At 29.1% G+C, this 26,360-nt stretch overlaps 1 protein-coding gene across 1 annotated transcript in view; it reads left to right on the plus strand.

Annotated features, from left to right (window-relative positions):
• The window catches only part of LOC126735273 (homeobox protein homothorax-like), a 199,594-nt gene that overhangs the window by 155,798 nt on the left and 17,436 nt on the right, over positions 1–26,360 (plus strand). The window contains exon 7 of the mRNA XM_050439221.1: positions 2,882–3,076. Within this exon, the coding sequence (XP_050295178.1) occupies positions 2,882–3,076 (195 nt within the window). The remainder of the gene's footprint in view (positions 1–2,881; positions 3,077–26,360) is intronic.

Genomic DNA, 26,360 nt, shown 5'->3' on the forward strand with positions numbered 1-26,360 from the left:
CATCATTTAAAGTTAAATAGTTTCGAGCTTTTATTCATGATTATTTAATCCATTTGCAAAAGAATTGATTGCAGTTTTTTCATTAACGGGTCTTAAAACTCACATATTTTGTTCGTTACCATCAGCTTATGTTAAAGTAAGATCAACTGATAATTCCTCAAGTGACCTTCCAAATTCGTCGATAGGTATTTGCTTTTCGCTATTTAATTTAAAAGATAATATTGCAGCCGATTTTTTTTAAATAAAATATTTTTTTAAAATCTTGAATTAAAAGAGCGTTAGAAGCATGTGTTTGTTGTATTTTTGCGTTTTAAGAAAGTCGTGTTAGCAATTTTTTTCCATCAGCATCTAAGAATGAATCATACATTTCAATGGCGTCTATTATTTGTTTAGTTATATGTTTAATGCCATTCATAACAGAAATTAAACCTGCAGCAGTTTTCAAATCGAATTTCTCGGACATTTTTACTTGTTTTTTAGAATTGGGTGATTTAAGTTCAAAATCTGCTGTAGATTTTATAGTGGTATAACTACATTATTTAAATCTATCGTTAAGAATACTATAAATTGCATTAAAATACTTATATATCTCATTTATATACAATTTCTCTAAATTAAAAATATTTGGTTCATGCAGTTCACTATTAAAATTTGACCTAATACTATCAATTTTCCTTTTCTTCGTTGGTCTGTGTTATCCTTTTTTTTAATTTCCATGTTCTGCTTTCTCCAGCAAATTTATACATTCATCTCCTTTCTTTAACATTTCATATACAAGCTTTTAATATTATTTTAGTGCCATAGTTATTATTATTACCATACTCCAATCATCAAGATCAGCAAAATTACAGTCAGACCATCTGTGGCCGTTTTCTATAATTTCCAAACTCGAGTTTCATGTTGTTTGTTCTTTTAATTGAAGGGTCTAGAAAAGGTAGATTGCCTGATTGTTCCTCTTTAAAAGTAAAATTAATAGAAGGAATTATAATAGAGCTTAGAAATGCCTGAAATTCCAGTAAGTTCTCACAGGAACCAGTAAAGACTGTAAATATATCATCAACGTACCAATACTAACATCTAATATTTTTTAAAATAAATCTTGCAATCTCCCTTTCAAGAAAAAGCATAAATACTTCTGGCAGAAAAGGAACAAGTTGAAACCCATTGCAAGGTCAGAATTTTGACTTTTGTTCGACAGCACTGTGTGATATATTAAGTTAATAGTGATATATTAATGTAGTATATTAAGTAGACAATATTGTCACTTTCTAAGATCCGGGAAATTAAACTATCTTGATACTATTAGATTATTCCAAAGCATTTAATATATTATTCGACGAAATTCGGGAACACACTTTTATTGTCAACGTCAAAAACACTAACCTAACTCGCCTTGACTGTCGTTTAATTGTTTTCAAGGTAAAAACTGATTAAACAATTAAAACTGAATGATTTGTCACGAAGCGCGTCCTTTTTAAAACCCGATGAAACAGTTTCGAGATATTTAGAATTATCTTCATTGTTTTTGCCCAAAGAGACCAATAACTTTAGGAGAATACTGACAGTCAAAGCAAGCAAGTATACAAATTCTAGAAAATTAGAACTACAGGGATTTACAATAATATAACCTAAATAACCTAAATTGGGGCCAAAATAAGGCTCTCGAACAAGATGAACTACTCAAAAACTAAACACTATAGATAAAAATAATAAACCAAACGTAAGTAGAACCCTAAAGAAACCCTGCGAATCAACTTTAACTACATAATACTAATAAAATTGTACAAAAACTAGGAGAATAATTAACGTATTTACATTTTCATAATACTATTGATCATATTATCATGATTAGTATTTTAAAATATATAACGAAGAACAGCAAGTTTGCCTAAGGGAAAAAAATCTGAATTTTTGACTATCAAATCAAGTTAGTATACTTGGAATACTTTTATATAGCATATATAGCTTTAACATTGTAAATTACTTAAAATATTGCAAATATCATATTTATGAAGAAATTTATGCCTAGCTTAGCTGCAATATTAACAGAAAAAATTGATAATGATTTAAGATGAAATCTTCGAAAGATGATTAATTAAAAATAAACCCTTGCAAATAGACGTTCATTATTTTCTACAATGAAGCTTATAAAAAACCAGCTACAGAAGTGTATAGGACTAAACTAGACAACAATATAATAGATTTTAGGGACTCCGTTAAAAAACTAGCCTTAATGATAGATTAAAAATTAAAATTAAAGGAACATATTACTCTTTATTTGAAAAAAGTATATTCGATGTTGAAGCCACTTTATTTACATCGATATTACCTATTGCAAGAAACTAAGGCGAAACACTTGTTTTATCATTTTTTAATTGGTCGATCACGTATATCGGTCTTTTTTGGACATCCTGGACAAAAAAAGGGTCCAAAACCTGCTATCTGAGACTTATATTTAGCATAAAGCGTAAACAAAGTATATCTCACAAATTGTCCGAAATAGAACACTTTATATTCGATATTTTTTAAATAAAACTATTAAATTTGAATATTCTCCACATCTCCACCGCAAAAATTCAAAATTATTTAAAAAAACAAAATGCTACTGAAACATTAATTACTTTAAATAAAATTCATATTCTTTCAACACCCATTCCGTTTGCACGCCTTTGGCGTACCATTAACAGTCCTTATCACCAAACAACAATAGTTAAACCGCATAAAATGACCAAAAACCGGGTGGCCCCATCAACATTTAATAAAACCAAAGAATCTAAGAATACCAAACTATGGCACAAATTATTATCAGATCATCCTCTATACATTTCTGAAACGTTTAATATAAATACAACAATAAGTGTGTTTTCTCTTTTGGTTTCAGGTTCACGAGCTCTGTGACAATTTCTGTCACAGGTATATTAGTTGTTTAAAAGGTAAAATGCCGATAGACCTTGTGATAGATGAAAGAGATGGTGGTAAACCCCCCGAATTGACGGGGTCTACAAACGGGGACGGCGGCACCAGAAGTAACGCGGACTCCACCTCGCATACGGACGGCGCGAGTACGCCCGATGTCGTAAGTACTTTTCTAATTGTTTTTTAATGTTTTTTTTCTATTAAATTTAATTATTGTTTGTTTTTCTTACTGTAAGGTGTCAATACTGGGAGTTTTTTGATTAAGGGTAAAGTGGTACCATATTTAGGACCCCTGAAAAGAAATATAGTCTAGAAAATCAATTCTGTCAGGATTTAAATTTTATGAATGTTGGTCCCATTAGTCCAAATAATTGCATAGAAATTAATATTACTTACCTAGAAATACCGTGATTTTTAATATAATCAATAATACCTAGCCTTGAAAATCATTTATAAGCTTTCAAATATATTAAACCTTTAAGGACTTAATAACAAATCAATTTTACTTACTCAGATTATATGTCTATAATAATCAATATAATTTTGCATTTTAAAAAGGAAATCATGAAAGTCTAATTATTCACAGGGCCTAAATATCAAAATTACTTGAGTAGAAATACTATAACTTTTAACTTAGTCTAGAATCTTAGAAATAAATCCGATCAAAAATATTATAAATTTTAAAGCTTTTATTGGAAAATTAATTTTTCTTGTCCAGGAAGACCATCAATTTTGGTATATTAAACATTATTTTATTTTTTTTTATTTTATTAATAACAAGTCCCCATACATTCTAATATTTGGATATTAACCAATTTCTCGGTTTAAATGCTGAGAAGTAAAATAGGGCATAAATTCTATGTCTGTCCCATGATAGTTAAACGTTTTTTTTTTCACTTATTCCAGGCATTTGAAACATTTCATCATTTATTACAGATAATTGAATTCATTTCTCCTTCAGGGTATTTGACGTGTTTTCTGGAAGAAATGAGAAATGTCTTCAACTGCCTGGAATTCGTGAAAAACGAAAGTTTAAATGAAATTTCTGATTTATTTAAGGCAGTTGAGCTTAATTGCTCCTTTCTCTCACTTCTTTTATAAATTTGATGTCTTATTAATTTCGGACAGTTGAAGCTTGTTTTTACCTATTTTAGAAATTTGAGATAATGCCTACCAGGCAGCTGAAATAAAAGGTTTGGCCTGAAAATAATAAGATACTAATGTAAATATCTGGAAATGAGAAATGGCTTTAAATGCCTAAAATGAGGCGTAAATTGTACATTTTGGGACTGTATCCCATTTTTTCTGATCTATTTTGAGACACCTTGTATATGAATTTAAAATATCTACTTTAATTTTACAATAAGCCTTTATTTTTAAATACAAAACAAAAAAAGGGTATTAAAGGGGTTTGAACCGTATTTTCACCACTTTATGAATAAGATGCAGTGCAATTTTAAATTAATTCATTTTTTTTGGAGAATAGCCCTAAAAAGGCGAAGGCAGTAAAACCCTTAGAATTTGACACCTTTTATCATTTATTACAGACATTTGAATTAATTTCTCCTTTAGGATATTTGACGTGTTTCCTGGAAGAAATGAGAAAAGTCTTCAACTGCCTGGAATTCATGAAAAGCCACTTTAAAAGCTAAAAACAAATAGGTTTAAATGAAATTTCTGATTCATTTCAGACAGTTGAGGTTACTGGTTCATTTCTCTCAAGAATTCTTTTCCTAATTTGATTTTATGTCAATTGTAGATAGTTGAGCCTCTTTTGACTTATTCTAGGCATTTGAAGTAATTCCTTATTAATTCCAGGCAGTTGACGCCATTCCAAATTATTTCAGACATTGAACAAGCTTGGAAGAATTGCCTGGAATTAATAAAAAACAATCAAAATAAAATCAATTCAATAATAATTAATTAATAACAGTGGCTTATAAATCAATATTAATACCCAGTCTAGAATCTTAGCCTTGATTATCAATTAATTAGTCTAAGAAATATGATAAATGGCAAATAAATTCTTCTTACTCAGGCTTTAAAATAATCAATAATTTGTATTGTATTTTGGAAACAAAATCAATACTGGAATTAGAAATATCATGAATCTAAATGTGTATCATATCTGGTGTATATTAAAATTGTCTAAGCTTAAATCTAATCAATAGCAGTGCCTAGATCTTTTACTTATCTCGAAATAGTCTTTTAACTTCAGAAACTTTAATATAATCAATAAAACCCAACTTAATCATAAAGGCTTAAATAAAAAATCAGCTTTTCTTACCCAAGAATACCCTAAATTTTATTATAATTAATATTACTCTACATTTTATCAATAAAATGCATAAAAATATCTTGATTTTTGGACTATTGAAATGAAATCAATACTGTGCATTAAAATGATATAAATCTAAATGTCTTAAAAGTGAAATCAATTCAGTGAAGAATTAAATTTTATTACTATGAATCTAATCAATAACAATGGCCTAAAAACCAATAATATTTGCTTAGAAACAACCAAACTTTTAATTTAATTATTGATGCCCAAGCTAAAATTTGAAGGTTTTTAAAATCAATTTTGTGAGTTTTACAATATATAAAATTTTAAAGTCTTTAACGGAAAATCAATGCTACTAATCAATATTACTATATTTTTTTAATAAAAAGTGTAAAAAAATTCTGATTTTAGACTTTTGAAAATGAAATCAATACTAAACCTTTAAATGATAGGATTTTAAATGTCTTGAAAACTAAGTGAAATCTGTAAGGATTAAAATTTCATGATCTCAAGTCTAATCAATAACAATGCCTAAATATTAATTTTATTAACCAAGAAATACTTCTTACTAACTTTCAACTTAATCAATGATATCTAGCCTAGAATTTTAAAGCCTTAAAAATCAATTCTGTACGTACTAAAATACATTAAATCTCAAGAGTTTTAATGGCAAATAAATTTTTTCTACCCAGGTATACTCTTAATTTTAACTTAATCAAAAATATTAGATTTAGACAATTACAAGCCTGGAAACATATAGCGAAATCAATACTAAGCCTGTCTAGAAATACCATGAATTTAAATGCCTTTAAAGTAAAATCAATTCTACCAGGATTACAGTATTTTGACTTTACACGATTTACCTAGACTTCAATAATTTTAGTATTATCAATATTACGTCGAACCTGATTGTTGATGTTCTGAAAATAAATCAATATTGAACCTAGTAATAACGTAAACCTTTCATTCTTGAAAGTCAAATCAATTTTTGTTACGTTTAAAATTTTATGAATTTTAGTATAATCAATAATTTTAGAATTTTAAAGTTATTAATAATTAATTTTGCTCGCTCTAAAAATATCTTAACTCTTAAAGGCTTTAATAGTAAATTAGTTTGATTTGCATAAAGGTATCGTACATTTTAAAATAATCAATTTTAAGTTTATTATTAATGAAATTATTAATTAGAATAGACAATAAATTTTAATCTAATCTATTTTACTGTCTAAATTATAATGTATATTTAAACATTTATCTAAATTTAAAAGTCTTGTACTTCAATCAATAGAACGTTAAAATCTTAAAAATTAATGGTGTCTAATTAGTCTAATCAGTTTTTTTAGCCTAGGAACTTCATTATTTTGAAAACAAAATCTATTTTCTTGGGAATTGAATTTTATGAATTTTAATTTAATAATCAATAATTTTAGCCTAACCTATTTTACAGCTTTGACAATCAATTCTAATAGTGATCAAATTCAGAAGGTCATACAATCCAAAATTTTGAAAGTTCTTATGAAAAATCAATAAAAATACTTGCCTCAAAATACCTATATAGAAGAAATATAACATCAACCCTGTGCCTAGGCATATCGGTAATTTTAACATAATCAAAAACATAACATTTTATATAAATAACAAGCCTAAAAATATTCTGATTTTCGAAGTTTTGAAAACTAAATCAATAGGTAGATAGTAGGAATAAAAATACTCTTAATATCAATGAAATCAATTTTACTGGCCGAATTTTTAAAATGGCGTCAATACTGAGTCTTCGAACCCAAAGATCAATTCTGTTAATCGCCAAATTTAAAACGTTAGTGATTGATTTCTCTAGTGAAAAATCAATAGAAATACTTTCTTAGAAATATCTATATTAATAAACAAAGTATAATAAGTAAAAACATAGAACAAAAAATATTATTGATTACCAAAGTTTTTTTCTAGCCTAGAATAACTTAAATTTTATTCTAATCAATATTACTGCTCTTGAAATGTGCAGATTATTTGAGTTTAAAAATAAATCAATAATAAGTCTAGATTTTGCCTGATTTCAGTCTAATAACGAAGTTAAAAGTGAGGCTAGTCATGCCTTGAACTTTTGCCTAATTAATATTATTGGCTAACACACCATAGATTTCAGGGAAAAAATCAATATGACCCTGGAAATATCGAATTATTAAAAAAAAAAATTCTTCAACTTTGCATTTAGGCAGAGAAGGACGTCACCAAAGATTAACAAAAGAGGAAAAACTCCCAAATTCCAACAAAATTAAACCGAACCGGGGCGACCGAAAAACCTCCACTTCCCAAACGTACAAAACCAATCAAATAAAACCTCCACCCCCGAAATAATCAACGAGAAAAAAAAAATGTAAATCCCGAAGATTTTTAACTTCAAGAGGAATATTAAATTATATGAAACATAAGCCCGGCCAAAGTTGATTTGCAACCTGACGTACGTCTAATTCCCCATAGGGATGAAATATGGGTGGTGGTGGTGGTGGTGGTGGCGTACGCTTGATCGACATTTTCGTAGCGAAGGGAGCCAGCGGGGGGGGATTGCCATCATGGGGATGAGAGGAGTGAAGGGGGGTTGCACAGAAGGGGGGTGCGAGAGGGAAAACGCCACCGTGCCGCAGAGTGTATTAGCTCATTTTCGTGATGCTGTTTGCAAAAAGCCAGGGGGAGCTTAAAGCAGGGAGTTTTACTGGTAATTGGTGTCAATTTAGACTGACGCATCGGCAGCAAACGGGAATGATGATGATGATGATGTTAGGGAGAGAGGGGGGATTGAGTTACACCCTTATTGCGTATCTTGTGGTCAACCCGCTTTTCTATACCGTCCTCGCGGCTTATTCTTTTATTGGAAACGATGATAACAATGGGATGTTTTTAGGGCACTTCACAATATTAAAGTAACCTCAAATATAGATATTTTAAAATCCCAATAACAGTTTTGTTTTATTAACACTAACTAATGAAAAAGAAATACTGGAAATCGTAAAGGAACCGGACATGACAAGGTTACAGTTAGGGATGTACACAGTCTTGGAGATTAAATTTTACTTGTGAATAATTAATCAATAAAAGTATAATATAAAAAGGAATATTTCCAAAAGAATTAAAAACAGCAAAATTACTCCACTTTTTAAGTCAGGTGATAAAAATAACATGAACCATTACAGGCATATTTCAGTGTTATTAAGACCCATCCCCTTACTGATGAATTTCAATATGGTTTTATTAGAAACAGTAACTTTGAAAAAACAACAAATAATTATAGTAGTTTTAAAAGGAGATTTTGATATGGTAAGCAAATAAATTGTTTTGAATAAATTTAGGGATGTTATACCCAGTCAGATTGAGAGATATTTATATGCTAGAAAACAGTAAATAAAACTTAGTTATGTGTGTGTAGTGATTCTCATAATTATCTTAAATGCCTGTTTTCATATAAATTAACATTGAAAAAACCAAACACATTAAAATAAGCAAATGTAATGTTTGCCAAGTTTTTACAAGAACGAATATAGGTATAAAAATCCTATTACAAATGCAATTAAAAAATTTACTAATTTACCTCTTCATATAAAAATTTAAATTACTATAAGAATAAATTGCAGTGTATACATTTATTTACATGTATTTGATTAGAAAACTTTTGTAAAAATTGGTTACAAATTTATTATCGGTATTGTAGTTTCAAAAAAAAATTTGAAATATTAATTCCAATGAAAGTCAGGGTATCTATAGGTTGACTATTGATTTCATGTTCACACTTTCTTAAAAAAATTCAGAATGATTCAAAGACAATATTATTGATTGTACTAAACTTTTCAATTAATTCATTTTCAAGGCTCTAAAATTCTAGGCTAGAATTATCATTTAAACTAAAAATTATAGAATTTCAACCTTAACAGAATTAATTTGACTTTAATATTCCAGGTATTTCCAGACTCCTTATTAATTTCTCTTAAAGACACTAAAATTTATGGAATTCCTAAGATAAAAATATTGATTCACAGTACATCATTCTAGAATTATCATTTAAACTAAAAATTATAGAATTTCAACCTTAATAGAATTGATTTGACTTGAATATTCCAGGTATTTCCAAACTCGTTATTAATTTGTTTTCAAGACACTGCAATTTATGGAATTCCTAGGATAAAAATATTGATTCAGAGTACATCTAGAATTATCAATTGAACTAAAAATTATAGAAGTTCAACCCTAACAGAATTGATTTGACTTGAATATTCCAGGTATTTCCAGACTCGTTATTAATTTGTTTTCAAGACACTGCAATTTATGGAAATCCTAGGATAAAAATATTGATTCAGAGTACATCTAGAATTATCAATTGAACTAAAAATTATAGAAGTTCAACCCTAACAGAATTAATTTGACTTTAATATTTTAGGTAATTCCAGACTCGTTATTAATTTGTTTTCAAGACACTGAAATTTATGGAATTCCTAGGATAAAAATATTGATTCAGAGTACATCTAGAATTATCATTTTAACTAAAAATTATAGAATTTCAACCTTAACAGAATTGATTTGGCTTCAATATTCCAGGTAATTCCAGACTCGTTAATAATTTGTTTTTAAGACACTGAAATTTATGGAATTCCTAGGATAAAAATCTTGATTCAGAGTACATCCATTCTAACTTTCTCAATATTGATTTTATTATTTATTCTCTGGAAAATCTGGATATTTTTAGACTTGTTATTGATAAAATATAATGATATTGATTATATTAAAATTTAGGTTTTTTGGGATTTGTCATTGATTTAATTTTCAAGCTCTTAAAACTCTATTATTTATTACACTAAAAAAAATCAATGTATTTCTAACAAAGATTTTTTATTAAAGCGTTTAAATCTTACAGTGATACCTGTGCTATTGATTATAATAAATATAAAGGAATTTCTTGGCCAGCTTTATTGATTTGGCTCAAGTCTATCGCATTTAAAGATCGACAGAATTGATTTAACTTCCAACATTAACAATAAAGGTATATTTAAATTTGGTATTGCTTTGGCCCTAAATATTTTAAGATATTTCTATTTTTAAGCCAGTAATGTTAGTTAGGCTAAAATTTAAGGCATTTTTAGCCTAATTCTGAATTAGACTCAAATGTCGGGTATTCTTGGTTAGTATTATTAATTATACAAAAACTTTGATAATCTATAATACTTTTTCTTCTATATTTTGTCTTACTATACTTTATTCATTATAAGTAAATTCTAGGCAAGTAGTTTTATGGATTTTTTATTCAGAACCTCAAAAATTTTTGGATTTGATTACTTTTAAATTTGATAATTTTATGAAAAATAGAATTGATTTTCAAGACTTAAGTTCTAAGACTTAAATTCTTTAAGTTCTAAGAAATTATTGATTATTAACATACAATTTTTGGAAATTTACTCCTGGTAAAATTGATTTTATTTTAAAGATACCGAAATTTCTATGCCAAAAAGATTGATAGATAAAATTTAAAAAATTGATTATTCTAGAATTAAAGAAACTTGTGGGCCTGTTTTATTGATTCGGCACAAGTTTATGGCATATCAAGGCTGACAGAATTGATCTAACTTTTAAGACTAATATTTAGGGTATTTTTTTGTTTGCATATTTGCTTTTAAAGCCTCTAAGATTAATTTAATTTTGAGACTTCTAAAATTCTTAGCCTAAAAATTTAATTCACTTGGCCTTTAAATATTAACAAATGAAAATGCTTTATATTTTTAGGCTAAAATTATTGATTAAACTAAAATTTAGAGAATTTATTTTATTTTTATTTTCATGCTAATGCTAGGGTAATTATTGATTTTCTTTTCATGACACTAAATTTCAGGGAATCCCTAGGCCAAACAATTAATTACATTGGAATTAAACATATGTAATCCTTGACTGTTTTAACTATTGATTTCTGTTGATTGATTTTTAACAGTCCAAAAAACACGACATTTTTAGACTTGGTAAAATGTGATAATATTGATGTTAAACGTTGGCCTGAGCAATAAAAATTAATTTTTCATTAATTAGACCCTCTAATATTTAAGTTATTTCCAGTATGACTGAACTGACTTTTAAGCTTTAATTATTTTTTTATTAATTATTTTAAAAATTAGTTTATTTCGTGATTCCCTTTTAGTGATTTTCCTTTAGAGCCTTAATGACTTACAGTTATATCTCTAGCCTAGTATTAATGATTATTCTAATAATAAAGGGATTGCTAGACTACTGTTATTGATTTCTCCAAAATCAAGCACTATCAATTATAATATAATATTTAAATGAAAGGAGGTGTGATCAAACCAGCAGGAGAAGGAATATGAGCATTATATTCATTATAATTATGTATAAGGAATAACTACAAAAAAATCAAATACTACAAATCTATTGGGATAAAAATTAAAAATCCAGTAAATAGTTTACAAAAAAAATATTATATTTTAAGCAAATATGCATCATAGCCATTAAAATTATGCATGCATATAAAAAATAGGCATGTAAAATAATCGATAATTCCAGTGTGATATTTCTCCAACATAATGAATAAATTTATTATTAAAAAGAGATCAATAATTAAAAAGAGATCAAGCCAGCAGGAGAAGGAATATGAGCATTCATCAAAGTTATGCATAAGAAAAACAAAAATAATTCTAATAATCGAGCTTTTCACTTTCATTGATAATTTTTATGCATCTGACAGCCATTATAAAAAATATCATATTCAATCAAATTATGCACCTCTACGCAACAATTAAATATGATTTCTGGGGCAAAGAACACCGATAATCCCCGTGTGATATTTCTCCAATAATCAAGCCCTATTGATTAAAATATGTTATTTAAATAAAGGGAGATAGAGAACGAGTTGAAGTGAACGGGCCAGCAGGAGGAGTAAGAGCAGACCGGGGCAAATAAATGCGAATTTAAGAATATCTGATGGTGACATGTTAACAAAACGAGCCGCGCTCGAGGTTTGCAAGAGACATGTCGTCGATACCAGACACACGTTTATATAAAAGGGCTGCTGCACAACGGCCTTTTGTATTCGGCCAACTAACGTATATATAAGTCGGGGATAACGCCGGAACGTGGAGGGAGCAAAAGCAGTTTGCTTTACTTTAATTGCTAATGATTTTCTATTGTTCGGTTTGTTTGATTGTTTTTTGTGGCCGATAAAGCACGGATAGGAAAGAAGGTATTTCATTAGGGAATAAATTGCTTGGGATCGTTGAAGTTATGGTCGTGGTCTCTCGTTGAGGTGAAGTTGCAAAGATTGTTAGAGAGGTCAGAGAATTAAGCTCTTAGGTCAAAAAAAATGTGGCTTGCAGTGTATATCTGTTAACAATTCTTAGTTTTTGGCCTTTTTCTGTATTCTTTTCTTTCATAATAAATTTTTGGAAGAATCCTATAATGAAAAAGGAAATAAAAGTCCAGGCAGTTGAGTCACTTTTTTATAATTTAGCGCTCCCGTTCAAGCGGCGCCACTGAGATCATCGATTTTAAATACATAGAATTTTAATTCGCTATTCTTTTAAGACTTAATCAATATTTTTAGGCTATGAATTTCAGTCTAAACATATAAATTTTTAAGGCTTTAATGGCAAATGAATTTTCAGTGCCAATTCAATAGCAAACATAAAAATACTTTGAATGCTGGTCTTGGAAGTCAAATCAATTCTTTTAATCTTGAACTGTCAAAGTATGCATAACTTTATTGAGTACGATGTTCATTTTAAAATACTTACTATAATGGCTGTGAGATGCCTAAAGATCTCCGATTAAAGTAAAAAAATCGTAATTTTTCCTTATGCATAATTTTAATGGATATGATGATCAAAGTTCTTCTCCTGATCATTCGTTCATCACATCGTTCTGTCTCACTTTATTTAAATAATATATTTTATTTAATAGGGCTTGATTATTGGAGAAATATGTACACGCGGTATCTTTGGCCTAGAAATCGGTCTATTTTTTGTTATAGGCATGCATAACTTTAATGGATATAATGCACATTTACCTTTTATAAAATATTTGTTGCTTGTAAAGTAACCGTCTGATTTTAAAAATATTTAAAGGTCATAAAGTATGCATTACTTTAATGCGTATGATTCTTGTTAAGAATTATTGTATAATTTTGATTTTGTCTTGTAAAATGAATTATCCATTTTGATTATATTCTCATATTTAGGGACATAAGTGTAATTACTTAAACCAAATTTTAATAGAATTAATTAATTATTCTATTAAAGAATAATAATTTTTTTTAAAATTTTTCTTTCTGCATAATTTCATTGAGTATGAAGCTCATATTTTTTCTCTTGCTGGTTAATTTACACCTCCTTTTATCTCCCTTTATTTAAATATTATATTTTCTTCCATAGAGCTTAATTATTATAAAAATAGCATACGAGCATTATCGGTTAATTTTACCCTAAAAATCAGTCTATTTGTTCAATAATTTTGCATAATTTTAATGGATGTGATGTACATTTACCTATAATTTAATATTTTTAATCTTCAAAGTTTTTAAGGATCACAAAGTATGCATAACTTTATTGAGTATGAAGTATGAAAACTGGCTAAAGTTTTTGCAATTATAGCCTTTGCATAATTTTAATGAACATGATGCTCATATTCTTCCTCCTGTTTATATTGCTTGATTTCTTAGAAAAACACACGGAGAATATCGGTTATCTTTACCCTAGAGAACAGTCTATTTATTTAATAGTTATGCATAACTTTAATGCATATGATGCTCAATTGCCTTTGATTTAGAAGAAATTAATAACTTCGAGGCATTTGACGTCATTAAACAAGAATAAAAAAAAGAATTGTGGATTATTTCAACTGCCTGTAAATAGGCTTTAAAAAAGCAAATGAGTGTGCAATGATTTTTTCCATGCCTACTGGGCTCTTTTAACAATATCATGGTATGCTAGATTAAAATTCACAAGTTTTATGACAAATGCGGCTAGGTGTGCACTGTTCAGTTCTCCATCCGACCTTTGAATTGATTCCAAAGTCTTAGACAATCAAAAATATGCAAATGCGGTTTGAAATTAAGAGAAAGCGAATATAGAGAAGTCAGGCTGTTAAAAAACTGAAAAAGTGTAAAAAGCCTGCAACTGCCTATAAGAAACATAAAATTACTCGTGGTTCAATTGACTGGAAAAGACATTTCCAGACAAGTCTCCTCTTGTTCATAGCAGGTGCAAATACGAGTACACCCGGGAGAACCTGGAAAAGTGGTAATTATAAGGATATGATCTAATGAGCCTGAATAATCTTGATCTATTACTAGACAACAATGTTAATACACGAAATTAATTTTACTCTCGGAGGTATAAATATACAAAAATAGCCAAGACTAGAAGAATGCGACTTCTCAGGCCCAGGTTGAGGTTCGGTATAGGCGCTCAAAATGGGAACAGTTGCCAATAACGTTTCACGTAGTACGCATTTGTGTCGTCTAAGTGGTATAATTAACGTGGATATTTATAGTACGGGCAAGGGTAATGATCGTCTGTCTGTTGTCTATACGTTCCTCGAGCTTTTACAGACGTAATATATCATTTATATAAAATTCGTCGGGAGCATTGTTGTTATTATTAATATTATTATTATTATTATCATCATCGTTATTATTAAATCGGTGACAGGCGTCATTCAGGCGAAACTTTTTGAAACCCAAAGATTCTCGTTGATTGCTTTTTCCTCGGCCAAATAATATTTATTTTTATGAAAAGGGGGTTTTGACACTAGAGCGTGGGCGCATCGTAAATGTGCGTTATTATCTTAAGCCAGGAATACATTAGGTCACATTGCCAAGAATTTTAAAAACTATTTGATAAGTTACAGGCTTTGGGAATATTCTTAGGTTATTTAGGCTATTTCGAAGCTATCAGAGAATAATTTAAGGCAATTAAAGGTTCATGTGCATCATATTCATTTAAGTTATGCTCAAACAAATATAAATTTAGGGTTGTTGCTTATTTGGATGACGCCATATTTGAAATACAGAACAAAATATGTCTTGTTATCATAGATTAAGCTATCGGTATAACTAGAGGATAAGTCTTCTTTGAAGTTTCTTATTACATTTTAATTTAAAATTTCCGATTAAAAAATGTGCATAATTTTATGAAGCATGATGCCCAATTTGTAATATTTTACGGAATGGCAGTTATATAAACAGTGGAAGGTTAGAAAAAGTGACACTGATTAAGAAAATGTAGACTTATCTCACAGGGACTTCTGATTTTGAAAAATCACTGTTTTTCATCCATTATATCTAATTTAATAACGCTGTTTTTATAATTAATATTTATATATGAAATTATAATAAATTGAAATAAATAGTCTTATTAAATGAAATATTTCATATTTATTTTTTGCAGAAATAATGTTTTTTTTTTCATAACAACCCTTAACTGCCCCCCCACCCACCCCAAATATTTGCCCAATAAGAAATTCCTTTGGAAAATCACTCTGTTTCTCGTCCATAATATCCAATCTAGTACCAATGTTTTTGTATCAAATATTTATTAATATACATATATATAATGATATCAAATTTAAATAAAAAATGTATGTTGTTAGATTGGATATTAACGATAAAGCCAGCTGTTATTCAGGCATAATATTTTGGAAAACAATGATTTTTGAAAACCATTTCTTACTGGTAACTTGTGTGGGTGGGTGGGGGGCTAAGGATGGGATTAATAAAAAACTGTTTTTTTTTCCAGAAAATAATTGCCTGAGAGAAATTTACATCTCCAGTCTTTAAACTCGATCACTACACTTCAAATATGTGATAAAATGTCCCCGATATTACATATACGCCACTGTGTAGCATACAATATATTTGTAGTGTAATAAGGAATATCATACACAGAGAAATCTAGAAAATAGTAGAAAATACATTAACGTATATGAAACACAATAATAATATATAGAAATTTAAAAAAAATTATTTTAATAAAATTTATTTTAGAACAATGCAATGGTGTACTATTTTTTATTAAAAAATATTTACGATAAATTTAAACTTTACTGGACTTCCTGGACACCCAGTAAATATACCGCAATAAAAATACCAAAAATTCTTTATGAACTATTATTTAACGATTTCGATAAAGGTTTTATAATTGTCTTCTACAACTAAAAACTCAATATTTTGTTGATGGTAAGTATATGTGCTTAGAAGCTCATTACATTTTGTAAACGTCTTTAAATCGTATACAACATACCATACTTAAACGTTTAACTATCATGACATAATAATTTTATATTTTTTATATGTAAGTAATAAGCCTTCTTGTTAACCGTGAATAACATAAGCATAATATTAAATTCCTCAACGTATATCACGCGGACATTTTATCCGATATTTTTAGTTGAAGTTTAACCAAAAACGTACACCTGATGTAAACCAAATATTAACGTTTATTTAACTATCGTCTGTTGCTTGGGGTGATTGGAAAAAACTTGTGCATAACTTAACTAGATCTGATGCCTACTTTATACTTTATTATCATAATGACCCTAAAGAAACACTAAAATACTACTCGTAGGGCTCTGAATTGGCAGTTAAAATGTAAATATCGAAAAAGGGACGTCGCCGGAAAAACCCGACAAGAAAAAAACATCCGACATCTTAGAAACTGCCAAAAAAAAACGAAAGATCCGTTTTATTTCCGTGGTGTATTTTGCATGGCGGTATCCCGACGTATCTCTCTCCTTCCTACTCGTAGCAACGCGCCTTTATTGGGGCATTATCATTTTATTGACTTCAAATAGCTTGTAAAACGCAGAGAGTTTCGAGTGAAGAGAGCGAGAGAATGACGTCGCGAGGGAAACGATTCCCTACGAAAGAGCCTAATTCAGGAGACAGTGATGGCTTGTAATCGCCGTCGGAGTTTCCCTTCTTGCAAACAGGTGGATTTGTTCAATTTTATTAGAGAGATACCACACCGACAAAGAAACATCTGCTATCCCGGATCGGCTTTTTCTTTTTCTACTTCTATATCGATGCAGATTAAGTAATTGATAAATAAACGATTACGCTCTATTACGTCCCCTATAATTAATTATATATGTTTTGTTGCACCTTGAAAATACGGGCCTATATACTATGAAGTCATTGTGTCATAGCAAAACCAAGAAATGTGAAGAATATCTTTTAAAACTAACACTACTCAAGATAAGAAATTTTAATTGTAACAGGAAAAATTTACTTTGAAAAGGTCGTGACTCTTAAATTGCCAATAGCTCCTTTGACAGTTGATCAACAGTAATCATTACTATTTTAAAAATTGAAAATCAACTGTTTGTCTGGGATATTTCACTATTGCTAGTTTGCTGAGTTTTTGGTCTACTGCACATAGAAACTGCAATTACCTGCAAGAAAATCCTGAATACCTGAAATTACCTGGAAGAAAGAATTAGGAAAGAGTATAAAAGATCGATCATTTCATCAATTTTTCAAATTTATTTGTATTCTAATTAAAAATTAATTTTATACCACTAGATGCATTTTTGTTTTAGTTAATACAATAAACTCTGAGGTAATATTTTAAAAATTAAAAAAAAAATTATTTCAATTATAAGATATATAAAGTTGAAACTTGTAGACAGCATATAGAGCCGCGACTTTTTCACATGCCAAAGATGGTGACCAAAGTTCTCTTTAAAAAAATAAGTAATGATTTTATTGTTAACTGCACTCAAGCAAGAGAGCCTTGCAGACAGCATATTGAACCGCGTTTTTCTTTTTATATATTTAAAATAAACATAAACCCCTTTTAAGGCAATCAAAGAAGGAAAACTTGTAGACAGCATTTAGAATCGCAACTTTGCCACATGCCATTTTAGCCAGTTTATTTATGGCCGAATTTAACTTTTTAAAAAATAAATTATAATTTTTCTTTTACATGCACTTAAGTAAGAGAGCCTTGCAGACAGCATATTTAACCGCGTTTGGTCAAAAAAGCGTGAAATTCTTTGTGATTTTTTTACTATAAAAATTATAAAAAAATACGGGAAAGGAAGCATTGTAGTTTGCATATTTAACCGTGGCATTGCCAAATGACGTGCTTTAAATAGTTTTTTCTTTTTATTTATTTAAAATAAAAATCAACGAGACGTTCGAGATAGCAGACTTATAGACAGCATATAGAGCCGCGACTTTGCCACATGTCAAAGATTTTTTTTACATGCATTCAAGCAAGAGGTATCTTGTAGACAGCGTATTGAACTGCGACATTGCCAAAAGATTCCGAAACGATTTGCAAATATTCACTTTTATAAAATACGCGTGAAATTCCTTGTGATTTTTTTAGTATTGGTTGTAGTTAGCATATTCAATCGCCGCGTTGCCAAATGCGGTGCTTAAACCTTCTCCGACCCAAGAAGGAAGACTTATAGACAGCATATAGAACCGCGATATGGCTACATGCCAAAATTTCTTTATGGCCGAATTTAACTTTTAAAAAGTTAAATAGTTTTTAATAACCAAAAAAGATTTTTTTTAGTTACCTGTACTCAAGCAACGGATCCTTGCAGACAGCATATTAAACCACAACGTATCCAAAAGACTAAGAAATGATTTTACAAAATTCACGTTTAAAAATTACGTTTGTACCGAAAAGTGTAAGATTGCTTGTGATTTTTGTGTATTTTAATTAAATATTAATTGTATATCACTAGATGCATTTTTATTTAATTAATACAATAAATATTAATCCTGGAATTTAAATTTAAGAAGGTAATATTTAAAAAAAAAAAATTCAAATTATAGGATTTGTAAACTTGAGACTTGTAGACAGCATATAGAGCCGCGACGTTTTGACATGCCGATTTTTCTTTAAAAAAAATTAATTAATGATTTTTTTGTTACCTACACTCAAGCGAGAGAGACTTGCAGACAGCATATCGAACCGCGACGTTGCTAAAAGATTAGGAGACTATTTTCCAAAATTCACTTTTAAAAATTTCGTTTGTACAAGAAAGCGTAAGATTCTTTGTGATTTTTGTGTATTTTAATTAAAAATTAATTTTATTTACCACTAGATGCATTTTTATTTAATTAATAACATAATAATAATATTAATAATTGTTGTCAGCATATATAGCCGTGTTATTTAAAATTAAAACAAACCTTCTCCAACAAATCCAGGAAGCGAGACTTATAGACAGCATTTACAACCGCGACTTTGTCACATGCTAAAGTTTTTTATGGCCGACTTTAGTTTTTAAAAAATATTTTCTTTTACATGCACTCAAGCAAGAGAGCCTTGAAGACAGCATGTTGAACCACGACGTTGCCAAAAGATTAGGAGACCATTTGCAAAAATTCACTTTTAAATAATAAAAATTTTAGAAGCAAGACTTACTTGCAGACAGCATATTGAACAGCGGAAATAAATATGCACCTACACCCTTACGTATCCCTCAATTACATAATTAGTAGCTTTTTTTTACAATTTACCATACACATTTGAAAGTGAAAGTTATATTAAACGAATGACGTTTGTAGCTTTTTCTAAATATTGTTTCATGTTTTAGCTATATTTGCCAAGAAAGTTACATATTTGTCTATTTTTCTCTAAGTAACGACGTTCTGTTAGGAAATGTTTAAGTGTTTGAGCACCATTGCAAAAGTTATAAAATGGCTTCATTTGATTTAAGTTATGGCTGTTTTTTAGTTCTTAATTTTTTATTCCGGATTATTCAACATGCTTGTAATATAATTTTTAAACAAATTTTTCGCTATATTACTAGGGATCAATAGAAAAAAAATATTTCGTTTAATGCCAAAACAATCAAATTATTTGAGTTCCGTAGCCTCCGATACGTTGCCAAACTTTCTATATTTTCTTAAGACAAAGAAAATTGTTTTTATGTTGGTACACAAATTTCCCTAAAATTCAAATTAGTTCATTATTCAGGCAACACAAGCCCATTAATTAAAATCAAAACATTATCAGACAATGTATAGGAAGCACACCGAACAAAAGGAATCCGTGCTAAAATAAGCCTCAGAAAATTCATTCGGTTTGTTTAATTTGGTATAATTCTTACAAAGGTTCGCTAACCGGATCAGCCAGCAAACGCCAACCGGAAGGGTAAAGATTTTACATTTGAATAATTTCGTTTGACTGTACAAGAGGAGAAGACAAAAAGAGCATGGGAACGAGCGAGACAGAATTGATTCACAATTGCACCAGTGTATATATATATATATAGGAGAGTGGCACCCTCGTGAATCGGATAATTGACTTTTAACTAAATGCTAGAAAATGGATAAGTCCTGTTCGTAGGGGGAGCAACAAATCTAATCTGAGCGTCAGTCAAATCTCGAATTAGTCGACCTCGGGGGGATTTAAACGCCCTTATGCAAATAGCGAATTGGCCACTTTTCAAGTAATGTGTACCTCCTCCTCTTCCCCCTCGCGCTCCTCTTTGCGCCCTCACTTTTCAAACCCGTCCGTCATTATTCGTTTAGGAGTTGATCCGTTTTCGACAAACCGAGGAGAGGGCCGGATTTTATTTAATTTCCGGACAGTAATCGGCGACAACCGTCTTAACTAGACGATATTGGGATGCCGTGCGGGTGTTAAACGCATTTTTCGTGCTTGATCTTTCACCATGTGGGCCCTCTCGCTTAATCAAATCACTGCGGCGGCAATTGTCAACTGGGCGATTTCGGTTTTCGAACCTCATCACCAATAAACCAACTTCCGATTGTTTCATTTTGCCAAGCCATTAACGCATTTACAAATTATCAGCAATTTAATCGAATTTAAAAGAGTTAACTCTCTCTAAGAAGAAGAGAGTCTTCAGAAGAAATAGAAGAAGCCTTTAAAGGAGGCTTACAGATGTAAAGGTTGTCACACACACTAGCGATTCTTGTGACATTTTATGTTACAGGTGAAATCTCTTCAATAGTGTTCTATTTGAAAACTCTTTGATTTTTTAAGTGTTATGTGAATTTTTTGTTTTTTACATTTTTACAGGCACTCGTGTATTAAAAATGTTAATATCTTGGGTTATAGTACGCGGATCTTAGAGAATTTTTCAAAAAACAATGTGAAAATCTTCAGGCTAGTCTAGGAATCAATCATTTTGAAATTGGGACTATTAGAACTCAAGATATTCACTTGTCAATATCAGACAGAGTTTTTTGCTACTTACAGGCACTCCTGTAATAAGAATTCCATTATCTTGACTTCTAGTGAACGGATTTTAGTGACTTTTTCAAAAAAGACTAAAAAAGGCTTCAGGCTAGTCCATAAATCAATAATTTTTAAATTTTGACTACTAGAACCCAAGATATTCACCTGTCAATAAGAGACAAATTATTTTGTTTCTTACAGGCACTCCTGGACTAAGAATTCCAATATCTTGACTATTAGTGCATCGATTTTTGTCATTTTTTTTAAAGACTAAAATGGTCCTTAGACTAGTTAATAAATCAATAATTTCTAAATTTAGATTACTAGAACCCAAGATATTTACTAGTCAATAACAGACAAAGTATTTTGCTTCTTATAGGCACTCCTGGACTAAGCATTCCAATATCTTGACTATTAAAACATAGATTTAAATTTTTTTTTAAAAGGACTAAAAAGGTCTTCAGACTAGTCAATAAATTAATAATTTCTAAATTTGGATTACTAGAACCCAAGATATTTACTTGTAAGTTACAGATAAAGTTTTTTACTTCTTACAGGCACTCCTGGACTAAGAATTTCAATATCTTGACTATTAGAGCATCGATTTTAATAATTTAAAAAAAAAAGACTAAAAAAGTTTTTAGACTAGCCAATAAATCAATAATTTCTAAATTTGGACTACTAGGACTCAAGATATTCACTTGTCAATTGCAGACAAAATTTTTTTGGTTCTTTCAGGCACTCCTGGACTAAGAATTCCAATATCTTGACTATTAGTGCATCGATTTTTGTCATTTTTTTTAAAGACTAAAATGGTCCTTAGACTAGTCAATAAATCAATAATTTCTAAATTTAGATTACTAGAACCCAAGATATTCACTAGTCAATAACAGACAAAGTATTTTGCTTCTTATAGGCACTCCTGGATTAAGAATTCCAATATCTTGACTATTAAAACATAGATTTTAATTTTTTTTTTAAAAGGACAAAAAAGGTCTTCAGACTAGTCAATAAATTAATAATTTTTAAATTTGGATTACTAGAACCCAAGATATTTACTTGTAAGTTACAGATAAAGTTTTTTACTTCTTACAGGCACTCCTGGACTAAGAATTTCAGTATCTTGACTATTTGAGCATCGATTTTAATAATTTTTTTAGGAAAGACTAAAATAGTCTTTAGACTAGTCAATAAATCAATAATTTCTGATTTTGGATTATCGTCATTTTTTTTAAAGACTAAAATGGTCTTTAGACTAGTCAATAAATCAATAATTTCTAAATTTGGATGACTAGAACCCAAGATATTCACTTGTCAATTGCAGACAAAATTTTTTTGGTTCTTACAGGCACTCCTATACTAAGAATTCCAATATCTTGACTATTAGTGCATCGATTTTCGTCATTTTTTTTAAAGACTAAAATGGTCTTTAGACTAGTCAATAAATCAATAATTTCTAAATTTAGATTACTAGAACTCAAGATATTCATTAGTCAATAACAGACAAAGTATTTTGCTTCTTACAGGCACTGCTGGAATAAGAATTCCAATATCTTGACTATTAGAGCATCGATTTTAATATTGTTTTTAAAAAAGACTAAAAAAGTCTTTAGACTAGTCAATAAAGCAATAATTTCTAAATTTGGACTACTAGAACCCAATATATTCACTTGTCAATTGCAGACAAAGTTTTTTGCTTCTTACGGACACTCCTGGACTCAAAATTTCAGAGAATTGAAATATCTTCAATAGAGCTTTAGAGCCTTAATGGTTATTACCAACATTTTAGTGTTGATTGATATGGACGAAAAAAAATTTAGTTTGTTTTTAATTCTAGCTACCATAGATCACAAGCTATTAGCCCAAAACTCGCAGCTTCACTCGCATTTCTCAAATTTGGCTGACGTAAAGCAAAATGTAATTGGTAATATCTTCCAAAATGCTTTAGACTATAGCAAATAAAAAATTTTTAGTAAAATTCAAAAAACGTCATAAAAGAGCACGTAACGTCACACTTATGGCTTTGTAAAGAGTATGCTGAGCCAGTATTGCAAATTATAACTATGTTCGATGTGCTGTCTGCAAGTCGTTCGTGTGCCTATAAAAAATAAATAATTGGCGGCCTTTCACAAACCTATTTGACTTTTTTTATGCTTAATTACTTGGAATTTATGAAATGTAATTAATTATCAAATGCCTGGATTTTAGGAAATATAATCCTCTGCTTCTAAACTGCTAGAACTATAAACTTACATAATATATATTTTTTAATTGCTTAAATTAAAACATTTAATTAATTCCCCATTGCTCAGAAATACAATCCTAGCTCACTTTGTTTGCTTAACTCATACCTGGAATATAATTAATTCATGCCAGGAATTATCAACTTAGGTCATATTTTTATGGTTATATGCCTGGAATTATCAAAAAAAAAAAATTCGTAAGTTTCTAGAATTAAAATTCTTTATCTCGCATTGTTATGCTTTCACTCTCTGGAATTAACAAAAGTAGTTAGTCCTTAACCAGTGTGGATCATATTTTTTTAAATCCAGGACAAAAATGGGAATAAGAATTGTATAGTTTTTATGCCTTTCATGCTTTCAGTGCTAGAACTAAAATATTATAATTAATTTTCAAGATCCCCGAAATAATAAGATTTTATTTTCAAGTGCCTAAAATAACAAATTTTAATTAATTTTTTATTGCCTGGAATTAAAAGCTTAGATCTTAATTTTCAACTGCCTAGAATCACAAACCTAACTCAATTTTTTTTATTTGCGTGGAATAAAAATAAATAATTTATTCATTATTGTATGGAATTAAAATAAGAATTGCAAGCTTAGCTTACATTCTTATATTCAACTGCCTAGGCAAATTAGTTCATTTATAATTGCATTCATCTAAAATTACTAACTTTTTAACTCTTAATTGCCTGACATTGGAACATACATATAATTCTCAAGTTGCATGAAATTAAGAAAATACAGTTAGGAATAAGTCCTCACGGTCTGGAATTACCATCTGAGCTCACATTTACCTGAAATTAAAAGCTAAGTTTAAAATTGAATAATTAAAAAAAATAATTAAGTTACTGATGTTAAAATTTGCAAAATAAGCTCGTACTTTGGTGTTCAACTGCCTGGAATGACAATCTTGGATTACATTTTTATGCTAAATTATCTGGAATTAAGAAATTAATTAATTTTTAAGTGCTAGGATTTGCAAGCTTACCTCACATTTTTGTGCTCAACTGCCTATATTAAAAAAATATAATTTATTTCTTATTGCCTAAAATATAATTTACAATTGTCCGGAGTCAAACAAAAATTAATTCTTAAAGAATTACAAGCTACATGTTTTTACTCAACTGCCTGGAATAAGAAAACACGATTAATTATCATGTGCCTGGAACTAAAACCTAAGGTTATATTTTAAAAATTGAAACAAATTAATTAACCTTTCATTACCGGAAATTTACGCCTTGGGATATATTTTAATAACTCAGAAAAGTTAAGTAATTCTGAGCTATCCGGAATTACACACGTAGAAAAAAATATATATTTAATTTTCAAATTCCTGAAATCGCAATTCTAGTGTTTTGTGATATTTTTATAAAATTTATGGCACTTTGAAACTAAATTTTCGATTTTTGTTCTGGTTAAATTTGTAGTTAGAAAATGAACAAGTTTTGAATTTTTGTTCATACATTTTATTATTTCCTTAATTTTCTGTTATAGTTATCGTACAGTATGAGTCCTTTATACTAAAAGTGATGTATAAAAATGTATATAAATAAAATAATTTTACAGAGAAAAAAATACAAGCGTTATATTTTAATGTACATATTTTTTAGCTTAAAATTCTCTAAATTTTATTATTTATTTAAATAGTAAAAGAAAAGAAAATTAAATAGGTAACTAAACACAATGGAAGAAAACATAATTCTTGGGGACTTTATAGAATACAAATAAAAGTAATTGTTTATTTTAGCTGGAAAATTTAAAAATTATTTAAAGATACATAGAGATTATTTAAAAAAATAATTTTTTTCTTGGTAATTTTAATATTTTGATCAAAAAAACCATAAAAAACTTGGTGCTACATTTTTTTTTTAATATTTAAAATTTCTATACTACACCTTAGTAGACAACTGGAAACTTAGCATTTAATTAGTAAATGATCTCATTTCATATTTGGGACTTTATGTGCAATTGGATGCGAGAAAATCAAATTATTATGTTTTCAAACAATTTTTCAAAAAATTAATTGATGATTTTCTTAAATAAATTGCAGGGTTTGAAGATGGTAAACTCAGAACACCTGATTGATATGAGTACGTGCCTAAAATGATTTTTCTGGATGCAAAACGTAATTTGCCAAGGTATAATATCCACATGTTGGGAGCCAAAATGTATATCGATGGACTGAAATCTGCGAAATTTTGTTAAGTTTTCATTGGCCTAATTAATGATTAGAACATGAATTAATTAAAATTAATTTAATTGGTTACGGCAAAATCAAATTTTAATATTTTCAAACCGTTAAAATAATTCAATGATTTTTTTAATTACTTGCAAGGCCTGGACATGGCAAACCCAGAAAACTCTGATTCATATTAATATGTGACTAAAATTATTATTCTAGATGCAAGTAATTTGAACGGCAATATTACCTACATGTTGGGCGCCAAAATGTATATGGTCTGTGACATTTTGCTTGTTTTTTAATGGGTTAATTAATTATTGGAACATAAGTTAATTAACTTGGTTGCGACAAAATCAAATTTTAATATTTTCAAACCGTTAAAATTAATCAATGATTTTTTTTAATTACTTGCAAGGCCTGAAGATGGCAAACCCAGAAAACTCTGATTCATATTATTATGTGACTAAAATGATTATTCTAGATGCAAGTAATTTGAAAGGCAATATTACCCACATGTTGGGCACCAAAATGTT

This window comes from Anthonomus grandis, chromosome 4 (assembly GCF_022605725.1).
Source record: "Anthonomus grandis grandis chromosome 4, icAntGran1.3, whole genome shotgun sequence".
NCBI lineage: Eukaryota > Metazoa > Arthropoda > Insecta > Coleoptera > Curculionidae > Anthonomus > Anthonomus grandis.